Source organism: Trichomonas vaginalis, chromosome II (genome assembly GCF_026262505.1).
Source record: "Trichomonas vaginalis G3 chromosome II, whole genome shotgun sequence".
Classification (NCBI taxonomy): Eukaryota; Parabasalia; order Trichomonadida; family Trichomonadidae; genus Trichomonas; species Trichomonas vaginalis.
In genome coordinates, this window is record NC_067204.1 from 958046 (window position 1) to 979170 (window position 21125).

The 21125-nt window shown below is 33.8% G+C and overlaps 10 protein-coding genes and 4 pseudogenes across 14 annotated transcripts, besides 2 other annotated features; 6 read left to right on the forward strand and 8 right to left on the reverse strand.

Annotated features, from left to right (window-relative positions):
• Window positions 1–9767: part of a mobile genetic element that runs on past the window's edge.
• Window positions 605–961, forward strand: TVAGG3_0463570 (uncharacterized protein; the record flags this gene model as incomplete). The annotated part of the gene is made up of 1 exon (XM_051235175.1): window positions 605–961. One exon carries the CDS (start codon window positions 605–607, stop codon window positions 959–961), a length of 357 nt encoding a protein of 118 aa, XP_051092999.1.
• Window positions 1492–2119, forward strand: TVAGG3_0463580 (organellar and viral DNA polymerase type B; the record flags this gene model as incomplete). The annotated part of the gene is made up of 1 exon (XM_051235176.1): window positions 1492–2119. A coding segment is annotated over one exon (628 nt), but the record flags the coding sequence as incomplete, so codon positions are not given.
• TVAGG3_0463590 lies at window positions 2784–3619 on the forward strand (annotated as a pseudogene). The gene has a single exon. A coding segment is annotated over exon 1 (836 nt).
• Window positions 3726–4514, reverse strand: TVAGG3_0463600 (protein of unknown function, DUF4106 family; the record flags this gene model as incomplete). The annotated part of the gene is made up of 1 exon (XM_051235177.1): window positions 3726–4514. One exon carries the CDS (start codon window positions 4512–4514, stop codon window positions 3726–3728), a length of 789 nt encoding a protein of 262 aa, XP_051093001.1.
• Window positions 4551–5003, forward strand: TVAGG3_0463610 (uncharacterized protein; the record flags this gene model as incomplete). Its single annotated transcript, XM_051235178.1, has 1 exon — window positions 4551–5003. One exon carries the CDS (start codon window positions 4551–4553, stop codon window positions 5001–5003), a length of 453 nt encoding a protein of 150 aa, XP_051093002.1.
• Window positions 5020–5366, reverse strand: TVAGG3_0463620 (annotated as a pseudogene). Its single transcript has one exon. A coding segment is annotated over exon 1 (347 nt).
• TVAGG3_0463630 (uncharacterized protein) lies at window positions 5434–6669 on the reverse strand (the record flags this gene model as incomplete). Its single annotated transcript, XM_051235179.1, has 1 exon — window positions 5434–6669. The coding sequence occupies one exon, from the start codon at window positions 6667–6669 to the stop codon at window positions 5434–5436; it is 1236 nt and encodes a 411-aa protein (XP_051093003.1).
• Window positions 7501–7776, reverse strand: TVAGG3_0463640 (protein of unknown function, DUF4106 family; the record flags this gene model as incomplete). Its single annotated transcript, XM_051235180.1, has 1 exon — window positions 7501–7776. The coding sequence occupies one exon, from the start codon at window positions 7774–7776 to the stop codon at window positions 7501–7503; it is 276 nt and encodes a 91-aa protein (XP_051093004.1).
• TVAGG3_0463650 lies at window positions 8542–9123 on the reverse strand (annotated as a pseudogene). The gene has a single exon. A coding segment is annotated over exon 1 (582 nt).
• Window positions 9259–9674, reverse strand: TVAGG3_0463660 (uncharacterized protein; the record flags this gene model as incomplete). The annotated part of the gene is made up of 1 exon (XM_051235181.1): window positions 9259–9674. A coding segment is annotated over one exon (416 nt), but the record flags the coding sequence as incomplete, so codon positions are not given.
• Window positions 9768–12288: 2521 nt separating the features above from the next.
• Window positions 12289–13465, reverse strand: TVAGG3_0463670 (annotated as a pseudogene). Its single transcript has one exon. A coding segment is annotated over exon 1 (1177 nt).
• A 1142-nt stretch (window positions 13466–14607) lies between these two features.
• Window positions 14608–15315, forward strand: TVAGG3_0463680 (DDE endonuclease family; the record flags this gene model as incomplete). The annotated part of the gene is made up of 1 exon (XM_001291111.2): window positions 14608–15315. A coding segment is annotated over one exon (708 nt), but the record flags the coding sequence as incomplete, so codon positions are not given.
• Window positions 15316–16110: 795 nt separating this feature from the next.
• On the forward strand, window positions 16111–16692 carry TVAGG3_0463690 (cysteine proteinases family; the record flags this gene model as incomplete). The annotated part of the gene is made up of 1 exon (XM_001278613.1): window positions 16111–16692. A coding segment is annotated over one exon (582 nt), but the record flags the coding sequence as incomplete, so codon positions are not given.
• A 1185-nt stretch (window positions 16693–17877) lies between these two features.
• TVAGG3_0463700 (amino acid transporter family) lies at window positions 17878–20121 on the reverse strand (the record flags this gene model as incomplete). The annotated part of the gene is made up of 1 exon (XM_001296671.1): window positions 18856–20100. One exon carries the CDS (start codon window positions 20098–20100, stop codon window positions 18856–18858), a length of 1245 nt encoding a protein of 414 aa, XP_001296672.1.
• Window positions 20122–20857: 736 nt separating this feature from the next.
• Window positions 20858–21125: part of a mobile genetic element that runs on past the window's edge.

The following is a 21125-nucleotide window of genomic DNA, read 5'->3' on the forward strand; positions in this document are numbered from 1 at the left end:
TGTAGAACGGCTGACCAGAGAAGTGAAGGAGACCCTTGAGAATTTGGTTCATTCTTGGGAAAGGGTTCTCTCTGTTTGGAAGTTGTATCCAAGGACGCTTGGCAAAGAACTTTATAATGGCTTCCTTCTTTGCTTGCTTTATGTCGTCGTAGGCTGTCCCGTCTGGTATTTGAATTGGAATTCCAGTCGAAGTCTCGAGATTCAAGGCAGCCCTTCCCGTTATCCAACCGTTAACAAGCTTGCCTTTTACATTCTGCCTGAGGAAGTTTTTAACAAGCTCGTTAATTTCAATTAGGTAAATTGCCTCGTCGGTAGGTTCGACCTCGACCATTGCTACTGTCAGAAAAAGTACTGCTACTGTCAGAAAAAGTACTGCTACTGTCAGTAAAAGTACTGCTACTGTCAGTAAAAGTACTGCTAGTAGCAGTAAAACTGCTGCTACTGTCAGTAAAAAGGAAAATTTGAGAGGGTTTTCGACGATAAAGTACTGCTACTGTCAGAAAAAGTACTGCTACTGTCAGAAAAAGTACTGCTACTGTCAGTAAAAGTACTGCTAGTAGCAGAGATTTTTATCGTTGTGGTCCGACGGTTAAGCCACAAACGAATGTCCGACGTACCACCAACTGAGTCCATTCCCAAACCAGAGGAACCTAAAGAACCACAACAGTCTCCTCAGCAACCTCAGTTCCAACAAGGACCTCCGAATTACTACCAATTTCCACCTCAAGGTTACTACCCACCACAAGGCTTCCCGAACTACCCTCCTCAGCCTATGCCTTACTGCCCCAACCCTTGGTTGTTCCAGCAAGCTCCACCCCAGCAATTCCAATTCCAATCTCAGTCCAAGAGAGACCAAGACTTCGAAGAAGGTCTGAACCGTTTACGCAAAGAGTATGCTACAGCTCCAATTGAGAGAAAGTTGTTCCCGGACCAAAAAATAATGTTTAGGGTAGATGGTTAGATCTAACCTCATTTCTAACCCGATTTCTACCCTCTTGAATTTTCATGAATTTTATATATTAATGTTTTCGTTAAGCCACTTTGTGCCGTCAGTCAGTCAGTCAGTTTAGGAAAGACTTTAGAAAGTTGTTGGAAAATAAGTCCTGGGAAGAGTATTATAAGGCATTTTGTGAAGAATATAGCAACCGCCGGAATTCGGACTGTTGCTTTTTATACAAAATTCATGCAGGAAATTCTTGAGTTTTGGTTGAAAGAATACGGTGGAGCCAAAAGTGGCTCGACCTCAAAACAAGCATTTTATGAGCTTACAAAGGGTGTTATGAATGAATTCAAAGGTATTTACATACATCCTGACCTCGTTCATTTTGTTGCTGAATTCAGCAAAAATAATGTTTAGGGTAGATGGTTAGATCTAACCCGATTTCTAACCCGATTTCTACCCTCTTGAATTTTCATGAATTTCCTTAAGATAGAAAAAATAAAGTTAGTTTTATTTTTATTTATTTTTTTATTTTGTATAAAAGAACAGAAATGTCAACAATCGGCACAACAACAATTCAAACAACAGCACCAAACTCGTTAGTCATGAATCCAACATCTATGTTAGTAGAGATGAAAAGCTTTATTCCTTCTTCATTTACTTTCGAAACAGAAATACAAAGAATAAAGCAGGAACTTTTAACAAGTAATTTAGACTGTAGTGCGAAAGATGAAACAAATGAACAGTATCTTTATGAAATGGAGGACCTCATCGACCATTTGCCTAAACTACCTGAAATTCAGCAGCAAAAACTAACTATTCCTGAATTCGACGAAATTGAAGTCAAAGCAACTGACTCAGTAGAAATAAAGAAGTTCATACGAAAGGTAAATTATGAATTCCTTGGTTTTCATTGCAACCATAAAGTTATGGACAAAGATTGCGACATGTTATATAAGAACATCTCTGACATATATAAATCTGGGGAGTTTAAGACATACGACAACTTTGTTTCATTAGCTGCAAAATGTGTATGGCAGATAAGAGATAAAGATAGAAGAGGTAAGGTATGGAATGAACAGATAAAACCAACTGCTTCAGATTTAAAGAAAACCATTGACGCCTTAGTTGTTTTAGCTGGTTTTATTTCAATGTATAACGCAAAAATGAACCCGCAATGTTCTAAATGTAAAGCAGCAATTAGGAAATATAACTACTCAGTCAAAGAGATAGAAAGAATGCGAAACGACTATGCAGATTTAAAGAAAGAAGCAGAGAAGCCGGTAGAAGATAAAATGGACATGTTAGAATTTCTGAACAAAAACTATCCAACAGCAGAAGATTTCCTTCTGTCTGACGTCAAGAAGAAGTATAAAGAAACTTTCGGCATTTTTAAAACATTCGATGTACTAAAAGAAGAAATAGAAGCTACAAAACTGTTTAGAGTCTCACGAATTCATAACGTTTACCATGTGAAACGTTTATAAAATAACTGGGGTAGAAATGAGGGTAGATATCGGGTTAGATCTAACCATCTACCCTAAAATATATTTTTATTGAATTCAGCAACAAAATTCTGAGTAAAATAATTTTTAGGGCATGTATCAAACCGTTGAGTTTTCACAAAATTTAAAAAATAACGTTTACCATGTGAAACGTTTATAAAATAACTGGGGTAGAAATGAGGGTAGATATCGGGTTAGATCTAACCATCTACCCTAAACATTATTTTTGCTGAATTCAGCACAAAAATCATGAATTTCCTTAAGATAGAAAAAATAAAGTTAGTTTTATTTTTATTTATTTTTTTATTTATTTTTTTATTTTGTATGTAAAGACAGTAATGTCAACAACAGAGAACACAACAACAGTTATAGTCCATGAAGCTATAAATGAAGAATATGAGTGGGTTCAGTTTAACAAACAACTCCGTCTCATTCGTTCGGTCAAAGACGATATGTACCAAATGCAAAGTATTTTGGCAGCATGTTATGCTCCAGATACTAAGCTTCCTAAAGACTGGTTTAGGAACCAAAGCACACAAGAACTTTTGAGCGAAGCACAGCGAGACATACTTTTTTCTGAAAACAGTGAAGAACAGCGAGTAGGTAAAAAACCCCAGTCGCCAAAACTCTATGAAAATCGTGAAAAATTGCCAAACGGTTTGAGAGGATATTATGTACATAGACTTCTTGTAAATGCTGTTGCAATGTGGGCTTCGCCTCGTTATGCTTGGTATATTTACAGACTTCTTGACGAAATTCATAGACAAGAACGTGAAGAGATGGAAAACAAGCTTGAAGCAAAAGACAAAAGCATTCAGAAAAGAATACCACGTTCGGTACCAAAAGGAAAGGAAAAGAACTATAAGTATATGATTTATACTGAAGAGATGGAAAATGAAGAAGATAAAGATATGGTTATGTTGCATTTAGTCAGAAGAAACAACAAAAGCTTTTATGACCTTGCTAAGATTTAAAATCTGACAGAAATTGGTTCTATCGCGAAAACTTACCGATTTCAATGACCCCAAATGAAGATGTGAAACAAATAGTCAAGATACGTTACCGCAAACACACTATGATATGAAAGGTTGTACAATTTTACCTTCAAAGAAGACTTACCGCTACTGAAAGAAAAAATAACAGAGTTTTTGACAACTTCAAACAAGTAGGGTAGATGAAACCATTTATTTTTTCAAGCTTGACTTTTTTACAATTTGAACTTTGTTTGCGTAGATATGAATTCTGAAAGAAGTATGAGGGTCTTGTATGACTTTGTACTTCTACCATAGTTCATGTCTGTCAAACTTACCTGCCATGGACTCTTTCATAAGTTCCATGAAATCGTCTTCGGACAATCCGGGGAAAAGTATAATGTAAGTAAGTATTCTTTTAACATCCTTACTTAAACTCTTTGCTGTCTGTACACAAATGACAACTGAAGATGTTAAAGTGTCTGAGCTTCTTAAGAATTCGACACATATCTTTTCTCTGTTCTTTAACAAAGGATGAGAGGCGAAATCATCTAAGATAAGAAGACATCTATGAGGGTAAGTCTTCCAATCGTAAGATTGCAATTTCTTCGAAATGTATTCTATCTCTTTCTGTTTGTTTCTGAAGTGTTTCTTCTCTAATATTCTCTGCATTTCCTCATTTGGGTCTTTAAACTTAGAATTTATATACTCATTTATAGCATTATACTTCAAAACTCTTCTTTGGTACTTCTTTATCCAATCTAACAACTCAGTATCCTTTATACATACTAACTTAGACTTCTTTATAATATCTTTGAACGAATTGACGGTTTGGTCAAATTGACCAGAAGTCGAACAAATAACAACTAACTCATAGAATGGGTTCTTCTCATCTAGTTCTTGTTGCTGTGCAGCCATTTTAAGATAAGTGAAAGTCTTACCCGACCCAGGTGGTGCAATTAGACCTGTTATACCATTCTGAGCAAATAAGAACCTGTCATGTATAGGCTTTATCTGAGCATTTTCTAACTTCCTCTTGTTCTTGTTTAAAACATTCTCAAATTTCTTGTCAATGTCAGCAAACTTTTTTTCTAACATATTTTTAGAAAAATTAAAATTTTTATCTTTTAGAAAATGTCTAGCGATTTCGCTATCTATATTCGAGACAAACTTTTTGACAGCAAAACATCTGTCGACCATAAAATCTTACATAGTGTAAACAAGAAAGGTGAATTTGTTCTAAAGTTCTGTTTCTGGGAATATGACAAGAACCATAAAACATTAGGCAGAGAAGTCTTTAAGTTTGTCAATGACAGACTTGTTGACAGAGATGACACCGATTGGAAAGATGAAGTCCAACAAAAGTTCTTAGAATGCAAAGAAGACACATGCGCTGTTCTTGAAGATGAAATAGAAAACAGAATAGATGAGCTATTAAAGGACAAAGAACTTTTACATAAATATGGTTCTGAGAAATTTGACATATCTCCACCAGAAAAGAAGAAGAGAGAAAAGAAAGAAAAGAAAGTAGAAGAAGAGAAGAAAGAACCTGAACCAGTTCCAGAGAAAAAGAAATTTGACATGTAAAAATAAAATTTTATTTTTAGAACATTTCTGGGTCAATGTCAATGTTCTCTTCCTCTTTAGGAGTAAACACTGGCTTAGACTCTAAAATCTTTTTACCCAATTTACCTTGAACTTCTACAACTTTAGACTCATAATATTCATAGTCGTCTGTCTTCTTTGGTTCATAAGGTATAACAAGTTTGTATGCTTTGCCTTCTTTAAGGTTTGAGAACCTTCTGTCAAAATTTTCGCACCATTTTTAGTCACAATAGCAAACTTAACTGGTGCAATGTTCCAAATTTTGTCAAATGTAGACTTTTCAAAATTGTAGAAGTAAACATTCAAATATGTGAATGGGTCTAGTTCTTCTTTAAGTCCTGACATGTACTTATTTACTGAGATGAATTTTGTCATCTTTTTCTATCGGATAAAAAAATATTTTTTTTAAAATTTACTCAGAAAAAATTTTCTTTGTATATACACCATTCTGAACATCTAAAAGACTTTTGACATTTGCCAAGAATATACGTTTAGAAGCTGCCATATAACCATATTCTTGACAATATTGTTTATACGAATCGTACAATGACCTTTCATCTAATGACACAAAGTCAGTTTCATCTATGAACAGTTCATATACACTCTTGTTTGCTTCTAACAATGTTTGTCTCTCTTCGGTATGTGGAATTTGTCTTGGATTGAACTTAGAAATATCTAATGTCATGAAATATGAGAACAAATGGTTGTAAAAGTCAGATGTCAAACATTCTGACAAAGCGTCAAAATATTCTGTATCTTGCATATGAGCTTCTGACGTTCTGACAACTACATATCTTCTGTCAGAACTTTCTAACTTCATCGGAACAGCATTGTTTGAAACCATAATGAAGTTTGCAACATTTTCACAAACTCTTTGGTCTTTATACTTTCTTTCAACAACTCCAACTTTGTCTGTTATAAGACTCTTCAAAGCATCTGAGTTCAAAACTTTTGTTGTATCTATACTTTGAAGTTCATTGCAAACTATAAGTTTCATATTCTCTATTGAGGAGTTAAACTTGCCACAGATGTTTTCTAAGTTTGTCATATTCGGATTCGAATAACCTTCTAACAGTTTGCACAAAATATCTGTAAAGAAAGTATTCTTACCTGTTCCTTGTTTTCCAATTATAATGAGAGCAGTTTCATTCTTAGCACTTGGATGTTGTAAGATGTTTGCAAACCAACATAAGATATACTCATAAACCTTTTCGTTTCCATTGCATATAATTTCTTTGACATGGTCTAACCAAGCTTCTATAATACTGTGTTTCCATTCTACTTGTTCGTATTTATATCCAGTGAAGATAGAATAGAAGTTTGGAGAAGGTGTATAGAACTTTATACCTCGAACTGAAAAATCTTCTAACTTTGACAATAAGATATCACAAGCATCTAACATCTTCATGCCAACTTGTACGACTTTTATTTTCTTAAGTTTCTGTCTACATTCTTGTTCAGACACTATTGTTGCTCTTGGTTTGTTAAAGACAACATCCCATTCTTTCATGACATAACATTCTGGGGCAGAGTCAACATAAATGACTAAACGTTTCAAATTCTCGACTGCTTTGTTATAGTCTCTAAATGGACACATATTTCTGAATGCTTGGAAGTCATAAAAATCTGAAACATCTATTCTGTACATTTTTATAAAAATAAAAAAATAATATTTTTTTATTCTTGACTTTGTTGTTCCATTTGTTGCATTTGTTGTTCTTGAGCTATTTGTTGTTGAAGTTGTTCTTGTAATACAATACTTTCACCAGTTGCATCTTCCAATTCGAAACTTTCTGCCGTCATTGACAAATACATAGGACATAAAGGTTTTACAGGAACAAAGTTTGCGTCAACTAATGTCAACGTTATACTTGCCAAAGTGTTTGAGTTCACTAAGGTTGAAAATTCTGCATTCGAATGAACAATAGGCAAAACCAGCAGAGAAAGTATTGTTTATACGCATAAGTATCTTTTGGTCATAATAGTTTCTGTCGACATTCGAATAACACTTTGAACCTAAGTTTGAAACAATATATAAGATTGGTGTGCTTAATGTCAATGGAATAGACATTCCTTGTATGACACCTTTTCCTGTTATAGGAAACTGTTGGTAGTAAAAACCAGAAATAAGTTTTGTATTATAGCTCATATCGTTTATAGTAAACTCAGTCGGACATCCAAACATAATGAAACCTGCTCTAGTTGCAGCACATGTTACACCTGTACTTAAAGTATTAAATAAGTCAACAAAACCTGTTGGTGGTATATCTGAGTAAGTATCTTCAAAGGAGTATTTTTTACCATTCACAACAATAATGTCTTCTGGTGTCAAAAGAGCAAAACAGGCTTTAGTCGTCATTATGTTTAAGGTTAGTTTACAATATCGTCCTTGAGGACTTTGTAAGTTTGTTGTTATAGAATTATATGACTCAGGGTTTTTAGTCGTAAATATTAAACCATTATGTCTTCTGCCATTTACTTAGCAAATAAACTTTAATGAAATGTTGTGGTCGTCAAATATTTTTATAACGTCTGGGAAACTATATTTTAAGTTCAACGTTTCACCTCCTTTCATAACGTATATCTTGTCAATGGCATTATATGAAACACCACAGCAACTAATGTCGGGTTCTATTTCTTTGATGTTTATATCGTCTGCCTCTGTCAAAAGTTTCAATAGTTCTTTCAAAACTTCATGAGGTGCAATGACATATGAGTTCACTTTTACAGGGTTGTGTTCGACCAAGTTTAACATTATACTTAAAGCTTGACAAATCTTCTCCTGAGTTTGAAGTTTGTCTTTCAGTTGTTGGTAGTCGTTTCGAATATCTGCAACAGAACTTAAGTCTCTGCTAACTTCAGGATATGTTGGTTCTTTTACAGGAACAATTGTTATACCATCTTCGTCTTCGTATGGTTTCCCCACTTCAACATCTCTGTCTTTGACATTGACGACAAACTTTGACTGTTTGTTTGAGTTGGTGAATTTAACTTCACATCTGCCACCGCCATTAAACCTTTTGAAAACACTTACGCTTCTATTTTTCGGAAATGACATTTTACTTAGAATAAAAAGATGGACGTATTCGGATATCTTATTGAATTGAAGCAGAACAAAGTTTATACTCACAAACAATACAAATACATTGACAGAATAGTTCTTTACACAAACAATGGAAAATGTTATAAAATAGCAATATTTGCTGAACCAAAATATTTTCATAAAGCAAAGAAAGTTGGTATAACTGAAATGGTGAAAGTTCTTGAAGCAGACAAAAATATAACTTCAAAACTGACCGATATTACTAAAGAAAAGTTTATAATACAATATTATGTCAAAACTGGCGTACTGTCAATATTTGACGGAGAGAAGTCAGTTCAAGAACAACTTACTGAACCTGCTGCCAAAATCTGCTCGATGGAAGCTGTCGTTATGCCAATCTGAGGAGCCCCAGCAGGTTTCATCGAACGAATCTTCAAAAGAGCATCTTCCGTGAAAAGTGCTATTGGTTTTGTAAACTTCTTTGCTTTCAATTCATCTGGACCGTCTCTGTCACCAGTATATTGTATTTGAACTGTACCAACAGTTGAAATACCACCATAAAGTCTTCTGAGTCAGCAAATGGAATGCCAAGCCAAAAGTTTGAACGGTCTCCATTTGTATATTGAGTTTTTTGACCTCCTGTATGAGTCCATACTTTCACATATGGCATAATAGAACTTTGCATTTCAGGTTAATGGTTGTTGTGAAGTTGTTGTTAAAGTTCATAGCATCTAATGTCAAGTTGTATGACCTCATATCCTCAACTGTAGAATATTCTTCTCTTGGATAATATTTGCCATCTATGTTTATATGATATTTAATACCAGGGTTGTAGAAACAAGAATAGTCATTTATAGTTCGTCTGAACAGTACAAACATAGTATCTGCATGTTTCATTGCAGTTGTTAAAGCAATATCTGTTCTTGCACCTGCGGCTCCTGGATTTTGGTTTCCAACTTCACCTGCAAAGTCTTTGACAGATATTTGGTGTATAGGGAACATAAGTGGAACTGCAATATATTTGGCAGCTAAAGCATTTGAAATATCTGGGTCCAACATATAAACGGCAAGTCTGCTTTCTATTCTCTTGCATTCAAATTTTTCGCATGTGAACTTAACTGGTCCAAGCATCTCCAGCAGCATTGAAAATAATAGTTTACTTCAGTGTTGAGGTTTGAGAAACCAAAGTCTAAGTCAACTTTGTCTTTGCAAAAGTCACAGAACTTGGCTCCACCAGTTCCAGCTACAGTAATAGTGAATGGGTCTTGTGTTGGTGCAATGACTAAGTTATTTTTGCTTGGAGTAAGTTCGATAGAAATTTTTCCTGCCCAGTTTGGCAAGTATCTTAAAAACCTGAAGATGAGGAAAGATGACAAAGGAACTCTAAGTTTCAGTTTTACTTTGGTTACTGCTGCTGCAGTTTGTCCAGAAAGGTTAACATAAACTCCTGGAACGTTAGGGTCAAGTCTTCTTATTTTCTCAATAGTTGCATACTGGTCTGTTTGTTCTCTAGCTTGTGGTTGTACTGAGTTTCTCAAAGCGAACCATTCATAGTTTGCCCATGTTACTGTTTGAACTAAGTCAGAGTTAGAATATATCTTATATCCCATGAAAACTTCTGGAGCATATTGGTATCCGACATAGAAAATTCCATTGCAACCTTTCTTGTCAGACAACTTGGCAGAAGGTTTTATTTCAATGTCTTGTTCCACGTATAAGAATGAGTTGTCAATAGAAATAATATGAAACCTGTCGCAAGCAATATCTACTGTTGTTGAAGAACCTTCTCCAAACTCACCTACGTTTCCATAAGAACAGAAGTTTTATATTCGTAAGTTCCAGGAACTATTTCTACCTTCTAATGGCATTGTCGCATTCGTTATACCATTCGGAAACATTTCCGTTCATGGCATCCAAAACTGTTGGCGTTATATTCTGAGCGGCGTACAATTTCATATGGGTAAAAATATAGAATAGTTGGATTTATATATCATAATAGAACCCACTCGGACCAAGCTTTACTTTCTTCCTGACTGAGTTTTTAACTCTTCTTTTTCCTTCATTGCCACTACTTTCACTAGATGGAGTTACTTCTTCACTACTTTCACTTTGTTCTACTCTTCTTCTTTGGTGTCGCTTTTTGGTAACTTGCCCTCTGCTTCAAGTTGTTGCATCTTTGCCTCATGTTCACCTAGTATGTTGTAAATTTCCCATGTCCTTTTTGCCTTTGGGCTCTGGTCGCCCATCTCAGGTAACCTATATCCTAGAAAGATTTTGTCATAGTTTGTATTTGAGCTTCGCTTATTGTTGCATGACTCTTTCCTGAGTTTCCGGTTCAAGCTCTTCAAAACAGAGCTTGTCCATATGGAATAAGCTCGTTTCCAAATATATGTTTTTTAGCCATCTGGTTTTCTTTTCATGTAACCAATAATATCTTTTGTGAATGGGAAAGCTTTTACCCAACGTTTCAGTCTTGCGTCATTTATTTCTGTAGTTGGTTTTATTTTGTCAAGGAACATGTTTTTCAATACTAACATTTCATTTGGTACTGTCCATTTGAGTTTTCTTAAAATTCATCCTTCTCAGTTCATTGTCTGCAAAGTAAGTTTTTATGACATTTTGCAAACTTTCGTTTGCAAGGTCATGTACAATAGGTTCTCTTCCTTCTCTCTCCCTAACTTTCTTTCTAAACTCTTCACCAAATATACCATCTCTATGGTTCTGTGTAGTTCTTTGAGATAAATGTTCTAGAACGTCAGGTGTTATATTTCCATCAGCCATGTTCATTTCATACTGGTCCAAAATATCTCATGTTTCATATCTTTCAATGGCATTAAAGCCGCGCTTAAAATACCAGCTATATCTGGTTCACCATTCACTTCCATTGCGTCTACAACTTCTTGGAATTGAGGTTGTAAGTTTATGAACCACCTATCCGGATTAGCTTTATGACCCCATCTCATTGTAGTTCCATAGTCTGCAGAAACAAAAGGTTTGTTTCCATATTGGTTAGGTTCTGAATGAACTTTAAACAATGTTTCATTTCTATATGTTTTTTGAATTTAACCTTTTATTTTCACCGAGTTCAGCCAAAGATTGAACGTTATATGGTCGTAAGTAAAAAGGATTATTGTATTTGCGTACATTTTCTTTCAGTACTTCCATTCTATGCTGAATATTTTCATCTGATGTTGGAGTCTTTTGTATGTCGGTAACATTTTTCGATATTCTTCTACTATGTCAGCCGAATTTTTCTTAGACTCTTGGAAAGATTCCATATTCTCCGCATACACTTGTTGAGGGTCAAGATTTTTCGGCTGTTCCAAATCTTCATCTAGTTCTGTGAAGTTTTTCCAAAGGAGGGATTTGTTCGTTTCCTTCAGGCTCTTCTAGTGTTGTTGCTGAACTATTTCTTCCATGTCTGGTTGTATCTGAACTTTTCCTGTGGAGTTTCTTGTACCTCATCTGCTGGCATTTCATATATTCCGAGACCGTTTTTAACAAGTTCCCTATCTAAATCATCCGGACTCAAAACCTTCTTCTTTCGTTCCGTCTCTATTTTTTACGCGTTTCATGAAGAGAGTTGAATTATCATTTAGCTCTGACATCAAATATCTCGGAGTAAATTCATTCATGTCATTTGGATGATATGCTATTAAATCATATCCCTTAGCGAGCTTGTATTTTCCAGGTTTGAGATTATATCCGATTTGATGCTGAGCCATAAAGCTAAATAGGTTCGGGTCAGTATTTCCTTCCTTGAACTTTCTAATAGCTTCTTTATATCTGTCACTAAAGTCAAGAGTATCTGGGTAACCATAATCTTCCTTAAGCATTTTTAAGAATTCTTGTTTCCTTTTTCTCTACTTCTTTTATGTCCTTGCTCTTTTGTGGTTGTTGTTGTGCAGGGTTTTGAACTGTTGGTTGCTGTGCTGGTTGTGGAGGTGGTTTGGTGCAGGTTTTGAACTGTTGGTTGCTGTGTTGGTGTTTTGTTGTGGTGCTGGATTTGAACTGGTTTTGTGCTGGATTTTGAACTGTTGGTTGTTGTGCTGGATTTTGAACTGTTGGTTGTTGGCAGGTTTTGAACTGTGTGGTTTTGGTTGTTGTGGTGCTGGATTTTGAACTGTTGGTTGTTGTGTTGGTTTTGGTGCATGCCTGTGTCTGTGTCCATGTGACGATGTAAATGTTTTAGGTAGTCCTGGTGCAGGTGTTTCTCTTGGAGGGTTTGGTGGTATATAAGTTCCACCAGCTGGCACATATGTTCCATCTGCAGCATAATGTCCTACCTGACTTTTCGTTCTTAAGAAAGCATTTACTAGGTCTGTTTTGGTCTGTTGTAACTCTTTTTCTTGACTTTCCACAACAGTTGCTCTAACGGCGTCATAGGCACTTTGAACTGTCTGTCTCGTTGCTGCATCTATTATTTTCGTCATATTTTGTGCTACTTCTCTTAACTCTTTGTCGAAACCTTCAGACTTCAGTTTCTTTCCAGATGAGAAGTCGTTCACTAGTTTCACCTTACTATGAAGAGCTTCGAAGGCATTCTTAAAGTCAGCATTCATTAAAGCTTCATTTGAACTGTCTTCATCCGCTTGTATTTTGTCCTTATTGACCCTATAAGTTGGGCTGCTTTAGCGTTGGCTTGGGCATCTAACCAGTCATTATTAGCTTTTATAATATCTGCGCTTTTCATTGCCTTTTGCATGGCTGCGTCGTTATTTTTACTTTCTGCTAAGTCATACTGTACGGTTTGGTTTTGCAACTGTAAAAGTTTTTCTGCCTTTACATTTGCTTCAACTTCTTTTTTATACTCATCGCTATCCATATATGTCTTCATGGCTTTTTGTTTTATCTCTTCATCTTTCAGTACTTTATATTGAGTAGTATGGTTTTTCAAATTTATAACATCTTGTTCCATTTTTGCTACTTCTGCTGCTTTTTCTGACACTTTTTTCGCATATTCCTCTGTACTTAGTTCTTTCAGTTGTTCTTCTTTCTTCTTTTCTCTACGTTTAACTCATTGAGTTTCTTTGTGTGTCTGTCATATTCTAGTTTCTTTTCGTTTTCACTTATTTGTTTCTGTATGTCTATGTTTGACTTTTTGACATCTGTTATTTGATTTTTGAGTGAACTCAAATTCATTTGACTTTGAGGGTTATAAGCTGTTCCGTCTGCAGCTCCACCATAGCCTGCCATTTTCGCTAAAAGTGCCGCTCTTAAACCCCACTCTGTGCACCAATAACTCGGTTTTAAAAGCATAGGGTTGCTTGACATTTGTTGCAACATAGTGGGGTCATTCATCATTTGTTGTTGCAATTCTGTTTGTGGTGTGTCAGTTTTACTATGGATGTTTCAATGCTCCCTTCCTCTTACGTATATTCTTACGTAGCTTACGTGGCATTTTAAGTGAAGTTAAAAAGCGGTTTTTGACAGATGTTTATATGACACTTTTTGTTCAGCACAAAAAACTACTCCGTCAAAGTGTTGTCAGTTTTGTAAAATAACCGTCCTATCTCATTCTATAAGGGGAAAAAGGCTTCTCAAAGTATACTTCCTTGGAACGCCTGTAACTTTTCCTGTAGCGACGATAGACCATTACTTGTCCGGACAAAGTTATACTATTTTGAGTGCTCTACAAAAAAGTCACCGGCTGGCTCGTCCTCAGAAATTTTTTATGGGCTAGAGGGCGCAACGCGCCTGGAAGCCCCACTACCTTTTTTTTATACCTTAATATGATAAAATTTTATAAAATTTTCCCTTCTCCTTTGGCAATATTAGTCATTAATAGATATATTTAACATGATGGTTCTAAATATATGAATAGATAAAATTTTCCTTTCAATTTTACGAACCAAATTTATTACCATATCCTAAATTTTTTCTATGTTTATAGACCTTTGGAACTTTGTATGAAGTCTAAATATACATGTAGAGTATTCAAACAAAACAAATATAAAAATCTAAACCTTTGAATTACCTTCAATGCTTAACCGAATTACTAGATCTTATATATGTGTGTGTACTAATACCTTTTGATGCATAAAAAACTCCAAAAGAGTTTCATTTTTAAAATAGTCGATATCAATTCAAAAAATTGAAACTATACCGTCAACTGTCAATTTTTCAATAGTTCGTTTTTTTAAATGTAATTGCTTTTTTTATATGCATTAATCATTTGATAGTAGTGGGATCAAATTACATATCTTAAAAATGTATTCCGAGTGGAAAAAAAATCAATAGAATTGACCACAGATATCTGTTTAATCCAAAAATATTATTAGAATCATATTTAATAAAAATGCTATGCTTTTAGAAATAAACGGAAGAATAAACGCACTGTTTCAAACCGTCAAAATTGAATTTGTGTCAAATATCTTGAATTTACAATTTTAGCTATTTAGATAATTAGAGAAGCATTTGATCAATTTTTGTGTTAAACAACTATTTTTCGAATTTCTGAGATATGAAAATTAATTCACTAACTTCTTAAAAACATGAATTGAATGAAAACTCTTAGAAGAAATGTTCATATCACTTTCATTAATGGAGTACAAGGATGATTCCGAGTTCTTGGATGATATCCAGAAGTCCAAAACCCGATCCAAGGAAATCGTGAGAATGCAAATGCACTTAGCTTATCTTGATGAATCAGAGCCCGCAAGTGAAGATGAAAATCAAGCACCAGCTAATGCCGAAGAATTTAAAGTTGTCAGAAAGTTTAGCTTACAAAAATTCCTTGAGGCACACCCAATCTTAAATGTCAAAGACCTTTGTAACTTTTCTTTGGATCAACTCTTGTATTTAGTTGATGTTGTTCGCGAGCATGAGTTTTCATCCAGACGCGGTCGGAAAAACGGTTGTGATCCATTAGATGCGTTATTCCTAACATTAACTTACTATTGCACTTATCTTCCATTGCAAAAAATGTCAGGAATTGTTAGTTTGAAACAGAGTTACCTCAGCAAAATCATTAACAAAACAACAAACAGGATGTTCCCAATTTTCATTGCTGAATTCATTCCAAAACAATATTCTCCCTGTGACAAGGAGTTCGATAACTTTCCAACATGTGTTGCTGCAGTTGATAGCTCTACTATTCCTTTTACCGTTCCTCTTGATCTTGCTGAGCGTAAAAGTTCATGGGATGCTAAAAACCATTGCAATGGTATGAAGGTTCAAGTTCTTGTTAATCCTTTAGGACAGGTAATTCACATGAATACAAGTTTTTTAGCTTCAGTTCACGATAAGAAAGTATTTGATTTATCAGGAGCTTCAGATTTTTTACATGTCCAACGTGGAGTTGAATCTGTTGCATTAGGACTTCTTGCAGATAGAGGTTACATCGGTATTCAGAAATACCATCCAACAGCCGTCATTATGCAAAGAGGTGATGACGAAGAAGTTACAAAACGCAATAATGCGATTGCACATGATCGCCAAATTGTCGAACGCCGCTTTGCACGCGATAAAAGTAATTGGAGTGTCTTGGCAATAGGATATCGTGGTGAAAAAGGCAATCTTCCACTTATTGTTCAAGGATTGTTTGCTTTAGATAACTATCACATCGATTCCACACCTCTCAGTGAGAAGGATAACTGCGATTTTCCTTGCACTCCAAAAGATGAAAAAGAAGCTGCAGCAACACCAGAACCAAATGGTTCAGGAAGCCCAATGCCAAAGCCAAGATGTGTTCCAAAAGATCTTTATCTCCAAACTCCAGAAACTCCAATGAAGATTCCATCTCCACTAGCTGGATATGAAAAGATTGATAAGATACTTGTTAAAAGAACACAAAATGCAATCTACAACATCGAAACAAAAATGTCAATTCCAGGATTACATAATGAGGGAGCTACCTGCCATGTCAATGCCGTTTTGCAAGTTTTGTTCTACGTAAATACTTTCAGAAAAGATGTAATGGAGCATTTGGGAGATGTCGAATATACGCCAGTGAAAGCACTTGCCGAAATTTATGATCAGATGTTGCACTACCGCCACAAGGAATACACAATTTCATGCTCACAATTCATCACAACACTCGGCAAGCAATACTTCCAGCAGCAAGATGCCGATGACACATTTCAAAAGATTGTACATGATGTTACGGAATCAGCAAACAAACCAGATATTGCCGTTACATTCCAATATCAAACTGAGACTCCTGATGAAAGCTTCTATTCGGTTTCGCTTCACATTCCTCTTGGTGCAGCAGGTATTGATCAAGGAATTAAACAAATGTGCACAGATGATTCTCATATCAATGAAATCTCAACATTCCTCTGGGTCGACGTTCAGAGGAATTGGTCTGATCCAAATGTCTTCTTTGACAAATTTGAGATCAAGAAGAACTACAAAACTCAACTCAGTGATGGAACGTATGTATTTAAGATACATTCCATTATTGCTTATCATCAAGGTCATTTCGTTGCCTTCGTCAACAAAGGAAGAGTTTGGTTCATGCTCGACGATGAAATTACTTACATTGTTCCTGATGGTTTGATCAAAGGTCTTCAAGGTGGAGATGTTGGCAGCGATTTGTGGTCATATCTTGGTGGTGTCAAATGGCTTGCAAAATGTGTCATCTATCGCAAACACAAGTTCTATGGAGCTGGTGATGATGATGATTGAAAACAGTTTAATTTTTTTTAATCTTATTATAAGGGATAATTCTCTAAATATATGATTTTTTCTTAAGTTAGTGAATATTTTTCTTGTGTGCTTTTACTTATTTAAGTATTTAGTATTATTACTTAAAAATTTTGAACATTTATTTTATAATATTGAGATTTAAAATAAACTATTGCTCGATCGTATCTTTATTTGCTCTTTTAATAAAAAATCTAACTTACTATTGATTAGATATTGATTTAAAAAAAATAATATAATAGCATAATAAAATTTCTTTATTTCTCCGTACAAAGATATAGCCGTAACAAGACATTAACGTTTGGAAAGTAAATTTGAAAAAAAGTATTATATTATAAAAGAAGTTACAAATTTTTAGAATATTTTTGTAAAATAAGAGCAAAAAGTAGAATGCAAACTCTTCGGGTACTAAAACCTGCCATTAAATTGAGATAAATAATAGATTTTGTAAAATTTTGTTGTAATTCTTGTATCAGTCTTGCCTTGAGTATGAGTTTGAGTCTACCCTTGTTTCCATATTGCCTATTCCTGTTTTAACGCGGCTATTCCTATTCCAGTTTTTGGTGCTTTTCTATGATAACCAAATTGATTTGGTTATCATAGAAAAGAGACCATTATAATGCTTAAAATTAATTATGTTTAGGGTCGGTTTATTGGGATAAGGAAGTTTATAATACGTGAACACTTGTTTCCTCATCGAAAAGTCATAACGCATAAAGTCGATGTTTCCTTAGTACAAAAAGTGACATATGACACTTAACTCTTTATTCCAGATAATGACCATATTTATGGGATTAAAAAGTTTAGGAAGCTTCTCCCCATTTGTATTTTTATGCTGTGTATATTAATAATTATAATACTTCAAAATTAATGAATATATTGTTTTGACAATATTATATAAAAAATTGTAATTATCTAAGAGCAAAATTTAATTTATAATTATAAATGCGCTTTTCATCACAATTTAAATCGACAAATATCTATAATTATTGGAAATATATCTATGATGATCATCAAAATATATCTTCAATGCAAATTTAAAATAAAAAGAAAATTGTCCTTAATTCTGCAAATAGTTGCCCAAAATTTCTAACACAGACTCACTTGTGGCCATTTTCCATTTGTATCCAATAAATGATTTTTCCATTCATAAAAAATAAATGATTGTTGAAGCTGAAAGAACTTTACGGATTTGGAGACAAGAGCGGTATTTTTCATCAGATTACTTGGACTTGCAATCAAAATTTTCACGTTCTTATACTATTCTCAAAGATAATGTCTTCAGCTTTGCAATTTTATTAATTTTTTATTTCATTTCATTACTCTTAGGAAATTCATTATTAATATTGGCATTTAAATACTTAAGTTCGGAGCCAGATCTCATTAATTATCATTATTTGTATATTTTATCAAAATCTTGGCCAACAAGAATTTGGAACTCATTTGTTACATCAATAATCTTATACGTTGTTAACAATTGCACTAAGAGAAAGGATCATAAGATATTTTTATCAGATATCTTAGGCTCAAAGAAAATATTTACTTTTAAATTCATCACTGCAATGATATTATCCGATTTAGCATTGAACATACCATTTATGTTCGGACTGGAGATGTTTTCAGTTTCATCAATCAAAGGTTTTATTTGCATCTTAATTGGACTTTTGAATAATTTCATGTTTTTCTTTACAAGACTGTTTTTTATTGAAGACAGAAACATAGGAATTATTAATGGCTTTTTATGGAGTTTAATTATTTCAACAAAATCAAATTATTTTACGAGCATTCTTATTTCATCCCTCCTCATATACGTGTGCATCCCTTTAGTGTTTGTGACACCTTTTGTCCTTTCTGTTCATGCTTTAATTTTTTATGATTTATTCGGTTTTCCAAATAGTGGAGGAGTTCCTGCTAACACTTAATACGCTATTATTTTGTTTATGTTTTTTCTAATAAAAAATCAATGTTATTGTAATTTTTAGAAATTTATAGATATTTTGAGGTAAAAACATTTCATTTATCTTTTATAGCTATCACAAAGATATAATTTAGAAAAGTAACCACCAGTGAATAAATTTGAATAAAATATTGCTTTGATAAAAATGTATTTCAATTATTATATGACAACCAATCAACACATTTTTATTATCTTTCTAAAAGGTCATAATAACGGGCGCCTGTATAACATATTATAAATAACAAATAAATTATCGATAAAATTCCCCATCCACTCTTAACCCTAAATGCTTTAAGATAAACAATTGGAGGAATATAATATGCTATGATTAAATAACAGGTTTTTCCTATAATATCAAAATATTTCGAATAAGGTGCGACATAATAGGTTGCAAGTAGGCAACAGAACAAATAAATAATTATAGAAGAGAAAAATCTTGTAAATGTTGAAGCTTGCGAAAAGAATAATTGAATTAATTCGTTTGAAGCTACATAAAGGTAGCCGCATGTTGTAATAACATTGTTGAAAAATGATCCTATTAATCCAATGATAGAAGCTATATTAGAAGTATCATAATATGCTAATGCATCATCATTACCAACTGTTCCCCAAAATGTAAAGTGAATGAATAAGGATATTGCTAAATTAACTATAAAAACTATGATTGTGGCATTGACAGATGTTGCAATAACTGATTTTTGTGACGTCTTTGGTAATGTCGAAGCTATTGCGCAAAGAAATGGTTGTCCCCAAAATAAGGATGAAAATCCAGAGAATATATCATAGCAACCCCAAAAGCTTTTAGATATCATAACAAATTGTTTTTGAGGATCAAATCCATTTTCTTTGTAGCATTTTACAAAAAAATATATTGACACAACAAGAACAACTAGAACTCCAATGTTTCCTAACATTAGATAGTATCTAAGACTTGCAAATCTTTTGACAAGCATAAACGGTAGAATAAACAGAGGAATAATAACATAATTCATGATATTACTGTTTGTTAGATATGAGTTCTTGAGATGTGGTGCTACAATTGACCTGATATTGTATTCAGCACATTGTTGAATGACCAAACCTGTATAAACCAGAGCAATGATAAAGATTATTCTTGTAATTGTTTTCCCACCATTGAATATATCTTGAACAACATCGGCATACTGAAGTCCAAAATTAAATCTCCAGGTTCGGACAAAAATGTGTGTAGAAAGAATATTAATGAGCATTGAAAAAAGTGCAATAGTAAGGACATTGACAATACCGTTTTGATATATGCTATCGAAATAATTTGCGTCATCTCCAGTCATCATACAGAAAAGAATCAAAATTGCTGAAAGAGAAGATATCGGATGAGAATCAGCAGTGAAAAGATCTCTTTCGCTACCTTGCATGAATTTATAATCAATTAGTAGCATATCTCCTCCTTCCATTGTAGAGAAATAACAGAAAAGCCTGTAATTTAAATTTCAATTAAAAATGTAAATACTCAATTCTTAAAATTATCGGATTATCACGTACGGTTAATATTTAAGGGTTATTTTATAAAACATCAAAATTATTTTTGAATATTAATTCAATATTTGAATACATCTAAATAATTTTAACCTGAATAAATATAGCTTAACCACCATATAAAGTGATACTGTTGCATGCTAAGTAGTGTCAATGTGTAAACCTCTCAATTTTATTGTCGGGGAAGCAACACAATTCCCTCAAAAATATTGAAAAAATATAGAAAATAAAATGAATTAAGATGTACTTAAAATGAGAAATAGATTATGATATTAGATTTTAGAAAAAACAGACTTTTGATATAACTTTTGAGAATCTCATATAAAAAAAAGCATTTAAAAATAAATTTAAATATCTTATTTATTTTACTATTGTAAATATATTCTGAGATTTTTAGAAAAAAACACTTTTCATAAGTATTCAATATTTGAGAATACGGTCCAAAAAAAATAGATTCTCTTATATTTGCTTATATAAAAGGAAACTCTCTATCAGATGCGAATGCATGAATTCAGCACCTCTGATAGAGAGTTTCCTCTTATATAAGCGGATCTTTTTCATGAGTTATTGTTAATATAAAAACATAAAAAGCTACCAATATGAGAAATTAAACCCTGCGAGGTGCCAGTCTAGAACTGGCGCTTCGCAGGGTTTAATTTCTCTTGACAAATGACAAAACTTGTTCGCAATTGTGAACCATTGCGAGCAAGTTTGCCAGATATCTGGAAGGAATTGCTCCTTATGATATATGCATTGTAACTGTATATATCATAAAGAGCAATTCCTTCAATTAAACGCAAAAACTTTGGTGCAATCGTTGCTGATTGCACCAAAGTTTTCGAACTTTCCCGAGGGAATTGAGGGTGAGATCATAGTATCTATATGCCTCTCACCCTCCAAATCCCACTCTAAATGGGAGAAACTTTGTTCGCATGTTATCTTA